Source organism: Monodon monoceros, unplaced genomic scaffold (genome assembly GCF_005190385.1).
Source record: "Monodon monoceros isolate NGI ecotype Baffin Bay Population unplaced genomic scaffold, NGI_Narwhal_1 Super_Scaffold_16, whole genome shotgun sequence".
NCBI classification, from domain to species: Eukaryota; Metazoa; Chordata; class Mammalia; order Artiodactyla; family Monodontidae; genus Monodon; species Monodon monoceros.
Genome location: NW_021703772.1, coordinates 89,234,616 through 89,253,598, shown reverse-complemented (window position 1 = coordinate 89,253,598; position 18,983 = coordinate 89,234,616). Strand labels below are relative to the sequence as shown.

The 18,983-nt window shown below is 35.0% G+C and overlaps 1 protein-coding gene across 1 annotated transcript in view; it reads right to left on the bottom strand.

Annotated features, from left to right (window-relative positions):
- The window catches only part of LRP1B (LDL receptor related protein 1B), a 1,820,879-nt gene that overhangs the window by 25,768 nt on the left and 1,776,128 nt on the right, over positions 1 to 18,983 (bottom strand). The window contains exons 85-86 of the mRNA XM_029226108.1: positions 11,097 to 11,271; positions 6,852 to 6,956 (exon numbers count right to left, since the gene is read on the bottom strand). Of these exons, the coding sequence (XP_029081941.1) occupies positions 6,852 to 6,956; positions 11,097 to 11,271 (280 nt within the window). The remainder of the gene's footprint in view (positions 1 to 6,851; positions 6,957 to 11,096; positions 11,272 to 18,983) is intronic.

The following is an 18,983-nucleotide window of genomic DNA, read 5'->3' as shown; positions in this document are numbered from 1 at the left end:
ACTTCTAATCTTTTATTTATGCCATATTTTGCTTATTTTTAATAACGAGCACTTTTTAAGAACCCCACAGCTTATTTTTTGCCTCCAAACTCCCAGAAGCCCAAATTATGCCAAGTACTGATCATTTTATGTATGGTCTATTAGAACAGTTTTAAGGTTCTCCTTTTTTTTTTGTTTACTATGTTGAAAACAATATTCTGTTTTTTTTTTTTAACAGGTATTACATTCCTTATTCCTCAAAATAATTTTAGGAAGTAGATGCTATCAGTATTTCCAAATTAAGATGACAAATGAGGCAAAGAGAAGAAAAACGAAACCAACAAAACAAACTGCAATTCCAAGGTATAAGGTCTTCTATCTTTTGGCTCTTTTTTGTGCCCTGTTTACCAACAAATCACTTTTAAAAAGCCATTTCTTTAATTTAAAAAATTGTCTCCTTTTCCTTTGTAAATTGGGATTCATTTTAAAATCTGTTTTTTCAAACCCAGGGCTTCTTGTTCCAGCAGAGCACCATGCCATCAAGACCTTTTTAAAACACACACATGATTGGGATAGTTCATAAGTCAAATGTTATTAGTGTTCCCCTACTGTTTATGGACTTATGGAATAAATTTCAAATTCCTAGCTAAGCATATTATGTTCCTCAGAACGATTTCAGTGTATAACATTATTGTCTAATACTCCCCCAGAAGCACCATTTATCTTACACCACTCACATCCACAGAGCCCCTGCCACATTCCTTCTTGTCTCATCTCTTTCCTCAAAATAGATCAGAGTCCCTCAAGGGCAGGGGCTACAACTTACTTTCCTCTATTTCATTCTTTTTTCTTTCTTTTTTTTGAGAGAGAAAATACCAGGGTAAAAACAACAAACAAAAGTCAAAGAGAAGAGAGAAAAAAAATTAATACAATTAAGTTTTACTAATAACTTAATATGGGTAAGTTAAAAGCCTATTTAGTTCCTTTTGTAGAGAGATATTTAACCTCAGTTCCAGAACGCTCAGGAAACTTCCTGTGGTAGTTTTAGAAGATATCATAAAGATAAGAAAGAGAACCAAAAATCATAATGAAATGAATCACTTAAAAAATTTTTTCTGACTCTTGCAGTTTTTGAAAATGTATTAATGAAGTAAGAAGTGGTATTACAATGATGATAGAAAGATTCTTATATCATAGGCTGCCAGATTTCACAATACAATACAGGCACCAGGACAGTATTTTTTAGCAACATTAGTTAAGCACATATTACACACAGAATGCATGCTAGCTGCTGAGGCAAAATAGATAAATCAGATACAACCTCTTCTTTAAAGGAATTTACAATCTGCCAGAGAGAAACAGACATGTACATTTAGAAGGGCCATGGAGTAAAACAAGCAGCATTCCCAAGCCAGTTTCATAGAAATATGCTCCATGTCAAAAGGCCACACAGACTTGAGAAGCCAATTCTAGCCATAAAATATGGAATATCATAGGGTAATACGAAAAATGTAACCACACACTCATGCAGATGATCAGAGAAAGGAAAACCATGTTTCCAAAAAAAAAAGAGGAAAAAAAAAATAAAACAGAAAGCAAACAAAACAAAACAGACGCCCAAATAAATATAACCAAACCAAAAAAACAAAAAAAGGAAAAATCCAGAAAAAAGGGAAAAACAAATAATAGATTGGGGAAAAATGCTCACAGAAAGTTATTTTTAGCTTCTGCTTGAAATGAAGAAGCAAAACATAAAAAACTAACAGTGTTAAATTGTTTTTGACCACACAGAGAATTGGTCCTGTTACGGGCAAGAAGCAATAATATATATAGTAAGAAATGTCTTGGAATTTTGCCATACTGCTATTTTCAAAACAGTGTGGGCCTGAATTGGTATGATTTCAAAACCAGTGTAATATCAGAGTTAGATCTTTTTGGTTCTCCCTTTTCAGTTGATAAAAAATAATTTTAAACTTGTTTTTTTCTTTTCTTTTTGAAAAAGAAGGTGAATTATACAGAAAATTGATTTTAAAGGAAATATTCCCCAAATTCCACCAATAATGGTCATTAATCTTTAAGCTTCACAAGTCAAATATTTTTGTCTGTTCACTGATAAAAACTTCAGTGCCTAGGTTGTTTTCTGGCATATAGTAGGTATTCAATAAAAATTTTCTGATGAATTAATATGGGAAGAAAAAAATCACCAGTATTTCTGTTATCTAAATGGACAAAAATATGAAGAAACCAAGGGACAGACACTTAGGTTTCTACCTCATATAGATTGTGGATCTATTGATACTAGACTAGGGGTTGATAATAAGAAATAGGTGGAAAAGATTATTACCTCTCTTGAAGTTAGGCATAAATAAGCTATTTATATAACCTGATATATTGTGGTACATTACTTTAAAGTATCAGGAAAATAGATCATAAAATCACAGAGAAAAATTAATACAAATATTTAATTGTGACCCAGGAATCTTTCAGTTACTCCATAGTTTTAATAATAAAGGCTTTGTTATTTTTAATTCTGCTACTGTGGGAATCTTTGTTTTCTCAGTGTCTTTATATATATTTTAGAGGAATTTTGAGAGAATTGGTATCTGGGGTTGTGACTCTGACCCAATTTTATAAAAATTACTAAAATTCAAATGGGACTCTGATTAAATACATCATACTTTATAGTTTTACAGTATATTAGTGAACAATTAGTCTAAACCCATCACCTTATGGACAAGGAAAATGTGACACAAACAGACAATGTAACTTGACCCAAATCATTGCTAGCTTAATAAAATCTATACTTTCACACTGAATATTTCTTCTTCTGAGTGTTGATACTAGAAAACTAATGAGATAAGCACACAGATATTTAAAGACAGAAGTTTTTATCCTAGGAAAAAATAATTTAAAAAAAGAACAAAACACAGAAACAAACTAACAAAAAAATCCTAATTATAGAATGAGAGCTGGTTCATTAAATAAAATAGGAAAAGTCCAGACAATAGAACACTCAGTAACCTTAAGAATAAAAGCATCTAGTTATGTAGATTGATATGGAATGATGTTCATAATGTATTGCAAAGTAAATAAACATGAAAGAGTATCTATCACATGATTTCATTTTAGTATATAATATTCTGCAAATATATATTTGCATAAAGAAACGGAATGAATAGAAACCAAAGTAATAGTAGTTTGAGATCAAAGTGTCAGCAGGTTTGATTTCTTCTGAGGCCTCTCTCCTTGGCTTACGACCATCTTCTTCCTATATATCTTCACATGGTCTTCCCCTGTGTGTGCAGTATCCAAATCTCCCCTCCTTATAAGGACACCAGACACATTGGATTGGGGCCCACCCTAATGACCCCCATTTTAACTTATTCATCTCTTTAAAGATTCTATCTCCAAATACAGTCCCATTCTGAGGTACTGGGAGATAGAGCTTCAACATATGAATTTTGAACACAATTCATCTCAAAATACTGACAAAAAAGCAAAATTCACATACACACATATAGATATATCACTTGTGTGTATAAGTTAATTTTTTTTTTTTTTTTTGCGGTACGCGGGCCTCTCACTGTTGTGGCCTCTCCCGTTGCGGAGCACAGGCTCCGGACGCACAGGCCCAGCGGCCACGGCTCACGGGCCCAGCCGCTCCGCGGCACGTGGGACCCTCCCAGACCGGGGCACGAACCTGCGTCCCCTGCATCGGCAGGCGGACTCTCAACCACTGCGCCACCAGGGAAGCCCTTCCTGGCTGATTTTAATCCGAGGCTGATTATACCTTACAAGTTCAGGTGCCTCTGATGATACATGGTAAGAGTGAAAAGTGGAACAGAACATTACTGTGGACTGTTATGCCCACAAGAAATATTCATTCTGGTGACACAAGGGCATTCTCTAGACAGGTCATGTTCCTGAGACCTATTTATGGAGGGGGGTGGTGCTGAAATGTCATGTATACTTTGCCTGGGAATTGTGAGAAAGGGACAAGAAATACAAAGACTGGGCCCCAGAGCAGGCATTACCAGGGTCCTAAAAATGAGATAAAGTTAAGTACCTAGATCAAAGTTTGACCAAGGATCACCCTGACCTTACTAACACTGAACTAACCGTGAATCCATCATTTTTCACCTGAAGTGCTGCCAGACCTTTTGGTGTGGGATCCCTGCAGCTGATCTCCAGGCCTTTCTTCCACATGCCACTAAGTGTCACCTTCGAAGCAAACTCCTTCAGCTCTGCCTCAAATCACTTTGGCTATACCTTCTTTCCAGGATCCTATGGAATCCCCAGCTTTGGCATAAATCAGGTTCTAATTTATCTTCCCAGTTTTAACTCCTCACCCCCCTCCCCAACTCTCCAGTCACCCTTCATTCTAGCTGTATTAAACCACTCACAGTTCCCCAGAGAGGCCACTAAGTCTCACATCCATGTCTCTGCTTATGTTATTCTTTCTTTTCAGAATGTTCTTCCCGACCTCACTGAACTATCTGAACTACATGGACAACACGAGGTTGCCTTTTCTGTAAAGTCTTCCATGTATTCCTATCTCCCATTCTAAACAAATCACCTGCCCTGTTAAAACTCCACTGCCCTCTCTTTTTTCCTGTGTTCACACCTGTGTTAATACAGGTTAATTAGTTGCTTATGAATTTCTAAACCCACTAATTCGTGAGCTCCTTGATGTTTGGGTTAAATTTCATTCATCTTTATTTGTCTAGCACTTAGCACTCTTTCAGGGTCTTATAAATATTTGCTGAATGACTGGAGAAATTTAGGTTGGAGGCAAGGCAGAGGTAAGACTAAAGAAGGGTCCCCTCTCTGTCTTCAGCTGCATAAGGCACTAAACCTGAGTATGAACTAAGAAGTGTATCAATTTCTTAACAGGTCAGTTTATATACCCTTTACAGACTGATATTTAAAGGAGTATTTCTGGATTATTTTATGTAGGAACATTGGTTTAACATATTCAAATATCTTTTAGAAAAAAAGAAAGAATATCAGTTTCTCCTATGTGATTATTTTAATCACTTCCCATATTTTTACAATTATTGTGTAAAGAATGACATTTTCTTGAATAACAAAATAGACCATTATGAACAAAACTATAGAGTTTTGGAAATGAAATATGTGAATTTTAATATAATTGTGCATTAAAACCATTACTAAATACTCTGAGACACCACCATGAGCTATTATTGGGTGTCAATCGGGGTTTCTGTATATGACATGGAGTATTAAGGAGGATATCGGATATGATCCATCTCTAAAGCTCAAATGTAAGATGCAAAAATAACTTCCATTGTTATGAAGGTTGATAGCTACCCCAAAGGTGGTCCCTGAGATTTCACAGAGGAAAAGAATGTATTTGTTATGAACAAATTGAATCAAGAAAGAATGTTTTGAAATGAAGTTTCTGGAATATTTTAGCATATACCTATTTCTTCTGTAAAGAAGTCTTACTGATTAAGGTAAGACAGTTCCACTGAAATCTTGGGAGCCAAAATAATGTGTTTTATCAGTACTTGAAAAGTCAGTTACTAAATAAAAGACACTATTCCAATTATAGTATCCAGTATAGTAATAAAGTCTAAAAACACCTGCTTCTGTCCTCTAATTAAAAGCCACTGTTCTAGCAAATGTATTTTTATGAGACAGTTCCACGAGCTTTTTCATTCCCTCCATTATATTTCTAGACAATCTAGCTAACTGTGGTGCATACACTTGTCGGCGAGCAAAGCAAAGGTTAAGTGTGTATGACACAGATGAGCCCCGAGATTAAGTATACACTGTGAAAAGCATGTGGATGTTCATGATTTAAACCAATGAACTCTGGCCTGAAATGATGTCACACAAAGCTTAGCGGTAAGTGGAAGGTTAAACCTACTTGCATCTCGGCTCATTAAACGCAGTTAAAGTGCAAATCCCCTCATTCTGACAGTAGTGATCACAAGGGTTCTCTTTCTGGTCACAGCGCTGACTTTTAAACCCAACAGAGCATCTGCAGAATTTCAGTAAAATACAGCTAAATAAAGCATCTGACTTTTTTTTTTCAAATGTTTCAAATTCATTTCATACAGAAATAGTAACATATGAACAAAACTTTTCTCAGGTATGCTCACTTATTTCTTATATACACACTCATCATAGGCTATTCTGACAAGGTGGGGAACAGAATGCAGATGTGGATCAGATGTGGGCATCATTCTTCTGGTCAAGCAGTGATAAAAGAAAACTCAAAATAGAGATCACATAGGCTGAATGGTCTTATTTCAAGCTTTCCATTATGGCCAATCAGGTATTTGAAAAGGGAATATATTAAATTCCAGATTTTCTCCGGAGCAGAGAACCTACAATACTTTCCAAACATTTAGAAACCCAGATTCAAGGTAATGTATTTCAAAAGAGACCAGGGCTTAACATAACACAACACTCAAAACCTGATACAAAAATCAAATAGTAGTATACTTTTGAAAAGATACCTTACATACTTTGAAAATAATGGCCCTAAGTACCAAAGTATTTATAAATATGATTATGTCTGGGTTTCACGTATCTATTGTAAATAAGGTCAATTAAATTAGAACAATTTTTACTGGCATTTCCAAGTTCAAAGGTCTCTGAATGTTTGAAATGGGTATGATGCTAAAACGTGAATGAGCTTTTCCATATGAAATCACTAGCAAATTGATGAGGGAGGAGATTCTGTAGTACATGAGCCAATGAGGAACAATACTTGATCAGAGATGTCCACGAAACATTCATTTAAAAAATGTTACGCCAAGAAAGGAGAACAATAGAGCAGGGATTCCATGTACATCTAAAGTTGTTATCATAAAATGCCCACAACGTTATAAAATACTCACAGACACACAGGTACATTTGTCTCTGGGTCCAGCTGGCACGTGCCACCATTGTAACAGTAGCCATCACATAGCTGGCAGCTAGAGGCAATCTTTCCATTAGTGCAGCTGCAGCAACAAAGAAAAAAAAAATCTCATTGTTTCTGGCGTGATTATTGTTGAGAGCTGACACAAATTCTCTAAAGATGAGAATATTCATCATAGAAGACTAATGCAGTGGCTGGCTAAAAGTAGGTTTTCAGAAAGAGAGACTTGCTGGAGGCAAAGATGTTTTTTAATAGAATGATGACAAATAAAATTTTTCTTTTGGTAATTTTCAAATTTTCAATCCATTTGTTTAATATAAAAATTTAATATAGCTAGATATAGGTGTGAAAAAATATACTCTAGTGTCTAGCACTTACACTTCAGGGAGACATTAACATCAGTATTTTATTCCCTTTTCATATTACCAGAGTTTGGTGGCATCTTTATTATTTATAAACCACATTATCAAATACTCTGGAAGCAAATGCTTCAGCTATTCCTTCTAAACTGGAAAGTCTGGTCCAAAGAACTGTTATGAGTTTTAGACTCCACATTTTGTACGAAAGTATAGAACTATTCTGTAGTCACTTTTACCCCACTGTTTCTCCCTGAATATGTACTATAATTAGTGTCAAACTCTTTTTATTCTAAAGGAAAAAACATAACAGTTCATTGCAAAAATAAACAGTAATATTATAGGAACAATATGCAATATGGCAACAAAGTAATGAGGTAGGCTTTCTTGGAAAATTTTTGGAAATGCTTCTAATTTATAAAACATTACCTGTCTGGGATAAGAATAAGCACTGTGGCTATTGCTACATGGGAAAAACAAGCATAATGATAAGAGGAAAATTACAGAAATTTCTTACTTGCCATGCTATATTTTTAAATAAATAAATGAATAAATAAATACTGTTAGATCAGACATTGAAAATTGTTGGTGGAACAGAGAAAAGTACATTGACATTCCAAATTATTGAGGGAAACTCTTCTATGAGAAGTATGGTAATAGAATCATACAAGCCTTGGCCCAGATCAGAATTACAACAGATCATGTCAATATTCCGATTATGAGATCATGTTAGAACTAAGTGCTATGAAGTAATCAACGGTATCACAATAAATCTGGACATAACCTTGATAAAGAAATCAGGCTGCAATGTCATTGATTGATCACTTTGATCCTCTTCATGGTGGGTACCTATTGCAGTACATCCATCAAAGAGTAATTCCCAATGATTGGTTAGATATTTGAAATAATTGGTTAGCAAGCCCATAGTTTATTTATTCTGTGCATATTTATTTGGCCTCTTGTGGGTGGTAGGGCTGCTGGAAATGCACTGAACTGCTTACACTTTCCCAAAAGTTTAATTTAAAGATTTTTTTTTAAGAACCTGGATTTAAAAATCACATTTCTTTTCAAGATAAACAGAAGCAGAGAGTCAATTATGTACCAGATATGAAATGGAGACACGTGAAAGTGGAACTAAACATGGGGAAGATGGTAGTGGTTTAAAGTTTCTAAGATTTAACAAAGAGTATCACATTCTTTATAATCTATAGAGCCATACGAATATGGATGCAAAGTGAGTCAAGTACATATTTAATGGTAGTGGTGTCTGATATGTTAAATGGATCTGGGAGACTTTTCCTTGCTTTCCTCGCCCAGCCTCCTTAAAAATCGAAGAGCAGAAAGTTATAGTTTCACGTTCAATCAAAGGGACAACATCAAAGAAAAAAATTAGCTCATCATACATTAAAGAATTTTCCACAAAAAGATAACTATACACCAAATATCATCTTTTAAAAGAGAAACATATTCTAATTATCGATTGCTTTTAAACTTCTGCTTCCAAGAGTTATAAGAGATGTTGCCCTGTTCTCCTTCTAAAGGTTTTATCTGAATCCTAAACTTTAGACAGAACTTTGTAGATATTTCAAATGTTAATACAAGTTATCCAAATCATTGTAATATATCAAAGAGTACAACTTATATTTTAATGTAGGTTTTCATCATAATTTCATTTCTTAGAAATGTTACATGTGCGTGCATGCAGACACACTTTGTAATTAGCAGTTGTCCAGTAAAGAGAAAGAATTCTCATAACAATTTGACATCACAGTGGTATTATTTAGGCTATTCAAAATTATGATAAAGACTTTCTTCAACAATATTTACTGAGGAAGAGAGAAAAATACACAATTAGCTCTGTTTCAAAGATTATACTCAGTATAATTGACAGAGCATCTATTCTTTACTGTAGTTGACAGCTCATAGGCTGTGCATTAGAAATACATGACTCTGGAATTGCAAGTATACATGCAGCTTGAATTTTCCCATTTCAGTAAAAAAATATTTAACTCAGTTGTGATTTTGTTTTAGTATCAGTTCTTTACCCATGAAATAGAAATCCCAATATCACTGCAAGCTTTAGTTAATGCTAAGATGAAAAGTATCATAGAAATGAAAACAAACTTATCTAAAAGTTTCAAAATACCCAAAGAGTCCTGTTTGTACTATCATGTTCATATGTTATTATAGCCTATCTGATAAATCAAATATTATACTCTTATCTTTAAACTTCCACTATCAACTCACTGCTAGCAACTATTATTTATCCATTCTTACATATAGTTTTGCAGAAAGATCTTTTAAGAGTCAAGAACTATAATGTTGGACCTTCAAAAGTCTACTCAGGCTATGAGGTTCTAGTGTTTCTGTGTTGGTGAAGCCAGTATTCTATGTAAAGGAGCAGGAACCGAGGGTCCTAAGAGTTCAGCCCTTCATTCCTCACACGGAACTGCCCTGTGTGATGGAAACAGGGTGTGTGTCTCTGCATGAGCTTCTCCAAGATAAACTGGGTTGCAAACTATGGCTCATAGCCTTTCTTATACGATGGTCCATGATTCCCTGTGTGACTGGGATGGGGCTGTGAAGAAGATTCTACAGTGCATTCCTGACATGGTACACTGGACATAAAGAAAGATGTATGCTCAGTAATTAAAATCAAGTTCTGTCATGCTAAAGTTTCATCACAAAAAACCAATGAGCTTAATGAGCAAACATGATTTTGGTAGTTTATATGAAAGTGCATTTTGCTTTTATGTACTTATCAAAGGCATATATTATAATTAGTCATGTTTTAAATTACTTTAGTTAAAAAATAATATACTTTCAAAGGACACAATTTGAGGGTTTGAGTAAATGTCATTTATAGCGATAACACAAATCATACATGGAGTAATTCTAAAATGAGAGTAAATAAAAAAGAAAAAAATGTTGATGCTGTCTGTAATAAAATTTTATGGGGCCTTGTTTGGCAGAGCAACATAACTCAGGGCTGGCACCCTTGCAGAGCTGTCTTGGTGGAAGCTGTGACATGAAGCCTTTAAGGCGTGCTTTCCTATAGCATATGCTCGTTTATTATACTCCTAGGGCAAGTGATAGAGTCCAGTCCTTTATAAGCCCTTTTTTTGAAAAGCCTGTTAAAAGAAGTTCAGAGTGAGAATTGATCTCTAACCCCAGTGGCATAAATTTGTTTCATGCTAGAAACATTACTAGCATGTTGGCATTACTCTTTACCTGCAAAGTTCTGCTTTCCATTCACTTGATCTCAAAGCCAAAGAGCAAAAGGCAATGTAATCAAAATCTAACTTGGACATTTTTGTTGTAGTTGCTTCCTAGGAAACATTATTCCTTCTACTTATTTTGTACAATAATTTTCAAAGTCAGATAAAAAGATTAAATTTTATTTCCATTAGATAGGTCTTTTGCTTCTTCCCCAAAGGATCATTTTGTAAAATCAGAAAGGCAAACACTCATTGTTGATAATAATGATGAAACAAGTAAAAGCCTGAGCTATTCTAATTTAGAAGTATTACACATAGCTTTCTGAAGGTATGTTGCATTTCACTTTTACTTGCTTGCTATTAGGAATATTCTATATAGGCAATGACCTGACCATGTCATTACACGATAAATGTTCATATTACCCAGATGTACATAATAGGTTTTTAATAAGTTTTGGTTTAATCAAAATTAATTGAACTCTATCTCTAGCCAAAAAAGAAAAAAAGAGAGAGAGAGAGAGAATGGAATGGTTGCCATACTGAATTTTAGAATAAAAATAATTTACATTGTTTCCACTGTTTATTTCTGGATTGCTATGTCCTTTTGGGTTCAAATGTTTTTATAAAGTAAGCTAGCTGTCTACTTACTTGCAAGATATATCTTCACTGTCTTTATTTATAATGCAATGTCCCCCATGGCACCTTATACATTTGTCAACCTCGCATTTTGGTCCTTCGTAGCGTGTTGGACAGACACATTCCACACTTCCGTCATCCCCAATGGTACAGGATTCAGAATTCACACAGTAGTGATGACACACATCTAGAAAGAATGCACAACATAGAAATGAAATTTCTTGAAATATTTCAAGATATATTTCTTGAGTCACAATAAATGTTACCTTTCACTTAATATTTTAAAATGGTCAGAGAATAGGTAGATTAATTTACAAAAAGCAGCGTGTAACTGGATGTAACCAGAATTCTTTAATAATGCCATTGGTTCCTCTTTTTGCCCGAGTTAGGCATCATTTCATCTTTCTAAGAGGAGATGGGTTGTACTGATATAATACTAAGTGACAAACTCTTTTGGTTCTGAGTTTTAAAGTTTAAGTTCACAAGTTTCCTCAGTTTTCCTTCTAATGAGCAATATTAATGTTATTCTGAAATGAACAGAAATGCTCAAGATTTCTTTAGATGTCATTTATCTTTGTCCCTCTTCGCAACTCTTTTCATCCAGAGAACAGGGTAGTGAGTGGTGAGCAGGGGAATCCTACCTCTTCACTAGCTTTTGGTGTGGTGGAAAGAAGCCTCCCTCTATGAGCCAGAACAGGCCCAGTATTTCCAAACACCTGGGCAGGTAAGCAGACAGGAGGTGTGCCTCTCATGGAACCCTAATAGAAAGGTAGACTGGAAGACTAACTGATCCATCATGGGTAGAAAGTGGTAACAGAAGTCTAGACTATTGCCCCCTCCTAGGTGAGAACCTAACCTCCCCATCAGTCAGAGGGAAAACCTCCCTGTAGCTGAGCCCTTTACTTTGGAAGATGTTTCCTACTGAGCGCTACAGACAATTTTCTCAACCACCAAGGAAGTCTTGCTCGAATATTTCTATACCTCTTGAACGTCAGTAATAAAACAAAGACCATTTAATAATATAAGAACCACATTGACTTTGCAATTAGATATTCTGCCTGTCTTTTGAAAAACAAGTTTATATGTCTGTTGACATATCAATGTATTCAAATTTACCATATTCAAAATATTGAAATTTATAGTACAAATAATCGTAAGCAGAAGAACTGGTCAAATTGATCCCAGACTTTGTGTTTGGAGGTGCAATTTCATTTTAGCTATCTAACCATGAAGCAATGTTAAATGAGATTAGCTGAGATAAAAATCACAATTTATAAACTTTAACCTGTGATAAGACAGTTATGGTAGGGAGAAAAATTAAAACATAATTTATAATTGTCAAGTTTGTGTATCTATCTAGCTGTTTATTAAATCAGACAGAAATTAAATTTACTGACAGGCTTGCTTCATATTTATGGAAATTTACTTCAAGCATTCTTCTGCTTGCTGTTGCTTTACGCCAAGTGCCCTCGTTGCAATTCCATGCTGAAGCTTATTACTAAGGGTCTTGGCTGTATGTAAGGGAAGCAGCACTTTCGAAAGGTGAGAGACGTGGAGATCTAAAAATTAAGTCAGTGTTAGTATCTGTCCATTATGATGTCTATCTGTAGTTGTTCTAGGCTTGGCAGGTAGAGTTTACACAGCACAGCTTCTGTTTTTATTTATGAAGAATGTATTAGCAGCAGCCTACATAATCATCTAGTACCATCTCCTATGCAGAAATCTCTAAAGAAAAATTTTCCTTCGTCAGGTTGCTACATACCACTTATTGACAGAGAGCTCTTTTAAGATTGTCTCTAATTGCTTTAAATTTCATTCTTTGGTCCTGGTTCATTTTTCTGATGGGACATAGAAGTCAGCTGTTGTATCTGTCCAAGATCTTCATATTATGAGGTTTTTCCACAGTGGATAATTCATCAGAATCATGTAGGTAACTTATTTGCAAATAAAAATTCCAGTGCCTTTCCCTTTCATCCACCACCACCCCTGGATTCCAATTTATAGATCATAAACGAGGCCCAGGTGATTCCTGTGGGACCGGTTGAGTAAATAGAATTTGGGAATGAGGGAATGTAAGAAATCGGAAAACAATTTACTGATTAGCAAAGGGACTACATTGTCTCATAATCGTAAATTATGTCAAGCTTATTTCTTGACTAATTTGTGAGCCCTAATTAAAATGTAATTTTTAACCTAAAATTTTGAACCACTTTTTTTATAATCACATCACTGAGAAGACCTAAGAAACTCGAAAAAACTGGGTTAACATTCTGAGGGGTGATGATTGCCCTACACCATACTGTAGAAAGGAACAGTTTGCACTTATCTAGGGTGCTAAAGGTCAAAGTTAAAAACTTACCTACAATTTACTAATTATAACTAGTTTTGGTGCATAAATTAAATCTGTTTTAGACTAAGATTATAAAGATGTGAGAATATATACAACTCATTAGTAATCAAGGAAATACAAATTAATAGCTCAAAGAAATACCATTGCACACATACCAAATTGACAACAAATAGCAGAAACTCTCGTACACTAGTAGTGGGAATATAAACTGGTTCAACCAATTTGGGAAACAATTGACAGTATATACTAAATTTGAAGATACCCACACTTTATGACCTAGATTTTTACTCTTAATATACTGTATATCCCAGAAAAAAGCATGTACATGTGCACACAAACATGTACATAATATGCACAGCAATATTTTTTGAAGTAGCCGAAAACAGAAAATAATCTAAATGTCCGTTGTAAGAAGAATGGATAAACTGTAGTTCATATATATATTTATATGTAAAGAGATAAATGAAAAATGAAGACATTACAGTTATACACAATGACATGGATGAAACTCACAAAAATAATATTGAGAGGAAAATGCTGGACAGAAAAATATATATACTATTTTTATTTATATAACTTCAAAAGGCAGAACTAATCTGTGGTTTTAAGAGTCAAAAATGAGTTATTTTTGAGGGGATTCCCTGGTGGTGCAGTGGTTGGGAGGCCGCCTGCCGATGCAGGGGACACAGGTTCGTGCCCCGGTCTGGGAAGATCTCACATGCTGCAGAGCAGCTGGGCCCGTGAGCCACGGCCACTGAGCCTGTACATCCGGAGCCTGTGCTCTGCAACGGGAGAGGCCACAACAGTGAGAGGCCCATGTACCGCAAAAAAAAAAAAAAGAGTTATTTTTGAGGAGGAGGAAAGGGATAGTGATGAAGAACACCAGGGGGCATCTGAGGTAATGATAATGTTTATTCCTGACCTGAATGTTGGTTTACACTAGTATGTACAGCTGGGGATAAATTATTGAACTGAATACCTGTGATTTTAAACATTTCTATGTATATTATTTTTCCATAGAAAGATTTTTTAATGTAATGGCATATAAGCTACAATGAGAATATTTTATAAATTCTGCTTAATTTGCTAAACAGGCTAATAGCTTTTCTCTTTACACACGATATTTTTTAAAGGAATTCATGGTCCACTTTTTATGCTTAAAAGGAAATTCTCTGGAGAAATGTCTATTTAGGTCTTCTGTCCACTTATGGATTGGGTTGTTTGCTTTGATACTGAGCTGCATGAGCTGCTTGTAAATTTTGGAGATTAATCCTTTGTCAGTTGCTTCATTTGCAAATATTTTCTCCAATTCTGAGGGTTGTCTTTTCATCTTGTTTATGGTTTCCTTTGCTGTGCGAAAACTTTTAAGTTTCATTAGGTCCCATTTGTTTATTTTTGTTTCAATTTCCATTTCTCTGGGAGATGTGTCAAAAAGGATCTTGATGTGATGTATGTCAAAGACTGTTCTGCCTATGTTTTCCTCTAAGAGTTTGATAGTGTCTGGCCTTACATTTAGGTCCTTAATCCATTTTGAGCTTATTTTTGTGTATGGGGTTAGGGAGTGTTCTAATTTCATTCTTTTACATGTACCTGCACCACTTATTGAAGAGGCTGTCTTTTCCCCACTGTACATTCTTGCCTCCTTTATCAAAAATAAGGTGACCATATGTGCATGGGTTTATCTCTGGGCTTTCTATCCTGTTCCATTAATCTATCTTTCTGTTTTTGTGCCAGTACCATACTGTCTTGATTACTGTAGCTTTGTAGTATAGTCTGAAGTCTGGGAGCCTGATTCCTCCAGCTCCATTTTTCTTTCTCAAGATTGCTTTGGCTATTTGGGGTCTTTGTGTTTCCATACAAATTGTGAAATTTTTTGTTCTAGTTCTGTGAAAAATGCCATTGGTAGTTTGATAGGGATTGCATTGAATCTGTAGATTGCTTTGGGTAGTATAGTCATTTTCACTGTGTTGATTCTTCCAATCCAAGAACATGGTATATCTCTCCATCTGTTTGTATCATCTTTAATTTCTTTCATCAGTGTCTTACAGTTTTCTGCATACAGGTTTTTTCTCCTTAGGTAGGTTTATTCCTAGGTATTTTATTCTTTTTGTTGCAATGGTAAATGGGAGTGTTTCCTTAATTTCTCTTTCAGATTTTTCATCATTAGTGTATAAGAATGCAAGAGATTTCTGTGCATTGATTTTGTATCCTGCTACTTTACCAAATTCATTGATTAGCTGTAGTAGTTTTCTGGTAGCATCTTTAGGTTTCTCTATGTATAGTATCATGTCATCTGCAAATACAGATTGCCAACAAACATATGAAAGGATGCTCAATATCACTAATCATTAGAGAAATGCAAATCAAAACTACAATGAGGTATCACCTCACACTAGTCAGAATGGCCATCATAAAAAAAATCTACAAATAATAAATGCTGGAGAGGGTGTGAAGAAAAGAGAACCCTCTTGCATTGTTGGTGGGAATGTAAATTGATACAGCCACTATGGAGAACAGTATGGAAGTTCCTTAAAAAAATGAAAATAGAACTACCATATGACCCAGCAATCCCATTCCTGGGCATATACCCTGAGAAAACCATAATTCAAAAAGAGTCAGGTACAACAATGTTCATTACAGCTCTATTTACAATAGCCAGGACATGGAAGCAACTAAGTGTCCATTGACAGATGAATGGATAAAGAAGATGTGGCACATATATACAATGGAATATTACTCAGCCATAAAAAGAAACGAAATTGAGTTATTTGTAGTGAACCTAGAGTCTGTCATACAGAGTGAAGTAAGTCAGAAGGAGAAAAACAAATACTGTATGCTAATACATATATATGGAATCTAAAAAAAAAAAAAAGGTTCTGCAGAACCTAGGGGCAGGACAGGAATAAAGATGCAGACGTAGAGATTGGACTTGACACGAGACGGGGGAAGAGTAAGCTGGGACAAAGTGAGAGAGAGGCATGGACACATATATATACACTACCAAACGTAAAATAGATAGCTAGTGGGAAGCAGCCGCAAAGCATAGGGAGATCAGCTCGGTGCTTTGTGACCACCTAGAGGGATGGGATAGGGAGGGTCGGAGGGAGACACAAGAGGGAGGAGATATAGGGATATATGTATATGTATAGCTGATTCACTTTGTTATAAAGCAGAAACTAACACACCATTGTAAAGCAATTATGCTTCAATAAAGATGTTTTTTAAAAAAGGAAATCCTCCACCCTTTAATGCTTTTAATATTTTTTGAAGCATGTCAAATGCACATTATTCAATTGCAATTGACTGGTCTCATGGCCTAAAAATGGAACCTAAAGAATGTAAAGAAATGTTTGCTAATATAAAATTGTGAAGTAAACAGATGTTAGAATATACAGTTTAATAAATAATTCTAAATTGCATGCTGTTAAGCCATGCCATATTTTCCCTCTAAAATAGCCTGAAATAATTTTAGCCTCAGAACACTTTCTCTACAGATATTCAAATGGAAGACATTTCATTTTTCCCAGTTTACATGTTTAGCACTTTATGCTAAATTGAAGCTTAGGGACAGAGAGCTGCTCACTATACTCCAGCCCTGTCAGAGTGGCTTCCCAATGCCTATCTATGAAAAATTTCTGACTATCTCCCACTGTTAGGCTTAAGATGTGGAACATGTAGAGGATGCTGAATTATATGTCTGGCTGGATTGTTTTCTGCATCACTGTTAGGATTCTTGGGCCCAACACTTTTAATATATATTCCCTCCCTCTCTCCCTCCCTCTTTCTCTCTTTCCTTCTTTCTTTCTCCTCTTAAAGTCTTCCCTATTTATTCAATTCCAACTCCAAGATTTCTGAACACAGGAGAAGGTAGATCTTACTTGATAGGGGACTTCAGCATCTCGTATTTAATCTATCACATAATCACTGGATATTTGTAAATCGAAATAACTCCTTCAAAAGCTCTCTGATATTTCAAGTTTAATCATATCACATACTATATGCAAGTCCAGGAAAAAGTTTGAAACACCTGATGGTACTATTTGCGAATTGATTGACTCAACCAGAGTTCATGTTCTCTGCAATTGTCTCAATATCATGACAGGAATGTATAGTAAGTCGTAGGAATGCTACCTTATTTCTCTCTCATTCTCTTTTCAGCTATAATCCATTTTGAATTACAAGCATCTATGTAAAATTTGTATAAATATATGCTGTATTTTTATCAGTGTCTCCTCTCTATACACTCTCAAATAATTACTACATACTCATATTTAAATTCTAACTATCTCTTCAGTTATTTATTTAATAAAAGGAATACTTCATTAGCACTTCCCAATTCAGCAGAAATTTAGCAAAGTATGAAGAAGAATATTATACGAGAAGGCTCCTATGGTATGCAATTATTCACTTTGGTTCTAAGGAGTCTTTCTTGATAAGCTCAGAAACAGACAGAAGTCTAACCATAACTGGAAGAACAATTTTTTTATCCTAGAGCACTGAAAATAGTTATCCTACACAGCTTACCACTTTAAGCATCAAAAAATGCTTTAAAACCATTTTGAAAGTAATCTTTCTATAAGATAGATATGCATGTTCTTAACTAAAATCTATTGGTATTTTTATTAATGACTCATTTATCACTCTATCAATTATTTATGTGAAATTACCTTTGCAGAAGTTTCATAACCTTCTGCTTTTTTTCATATTTCAGTTTTGACTAAATGAAACGTTACCGATTATGAAGCAGTAGACAAATCTAAATAAAAAACTTAATTCCTCCCAAAGAATAAAAGAGTTAGGAATGTTGGTGGTTGGTTAACACCAAGGTGTACCACAGAGGGATCATCTTCCATTTTCTGACACACAGACACACACATACATGCACTTTCCCCAACACAATCATCTTTTTCCCCTCAAATTTTAAACTTAGCTTAATAATTATTGGAACTGAGAGAAAGTTAAAAAAAATGCGGTAGACTAAAAGAAGAAAAGTTAGAAGAAAATACAGGTGATGAGACATTTTGGTAGAGAGGATGAAATAGGGAAGGAATTGAAGATTGAAGGCTGAAGATAAGAGAGGCTAGTCAGATTGGCCAGTAAGTGTTCAACAGCAACAGTCTGGAATTTATGGAAAGAAAAGGAGGTGGAACAATATAGTTGATCTAATTTTAAACACCATGATGATAAAATGGAAGTAGTGGATGTGTAATTATTTGCTGAGGACATGCATGTGTCTAATTGTATACTGGGAGCTGTGAGAAGAGTTCAGAAATACAAGACAGGACACCAGCTCTAGAGAGCTGATAAGCCAATTAAAAGGTTAAAACAAGAAGAAAAAAGCAATTAAAACTGATCTGAATAATGTCCACTGTGGCAAGAGCCTACATATATTACTACCAACAAAATCTTCCTTCCTTTGGAACATTCTAGCTCATAAGTTTTGAGCATTTTACTGACCTGAATGGCATAATAATTGAGATTTCTGTATATGGTAAGAAGGAGCAATAATGAAATGCAATTAATTTGTGCTAAGAAAGCAGAGATTACCA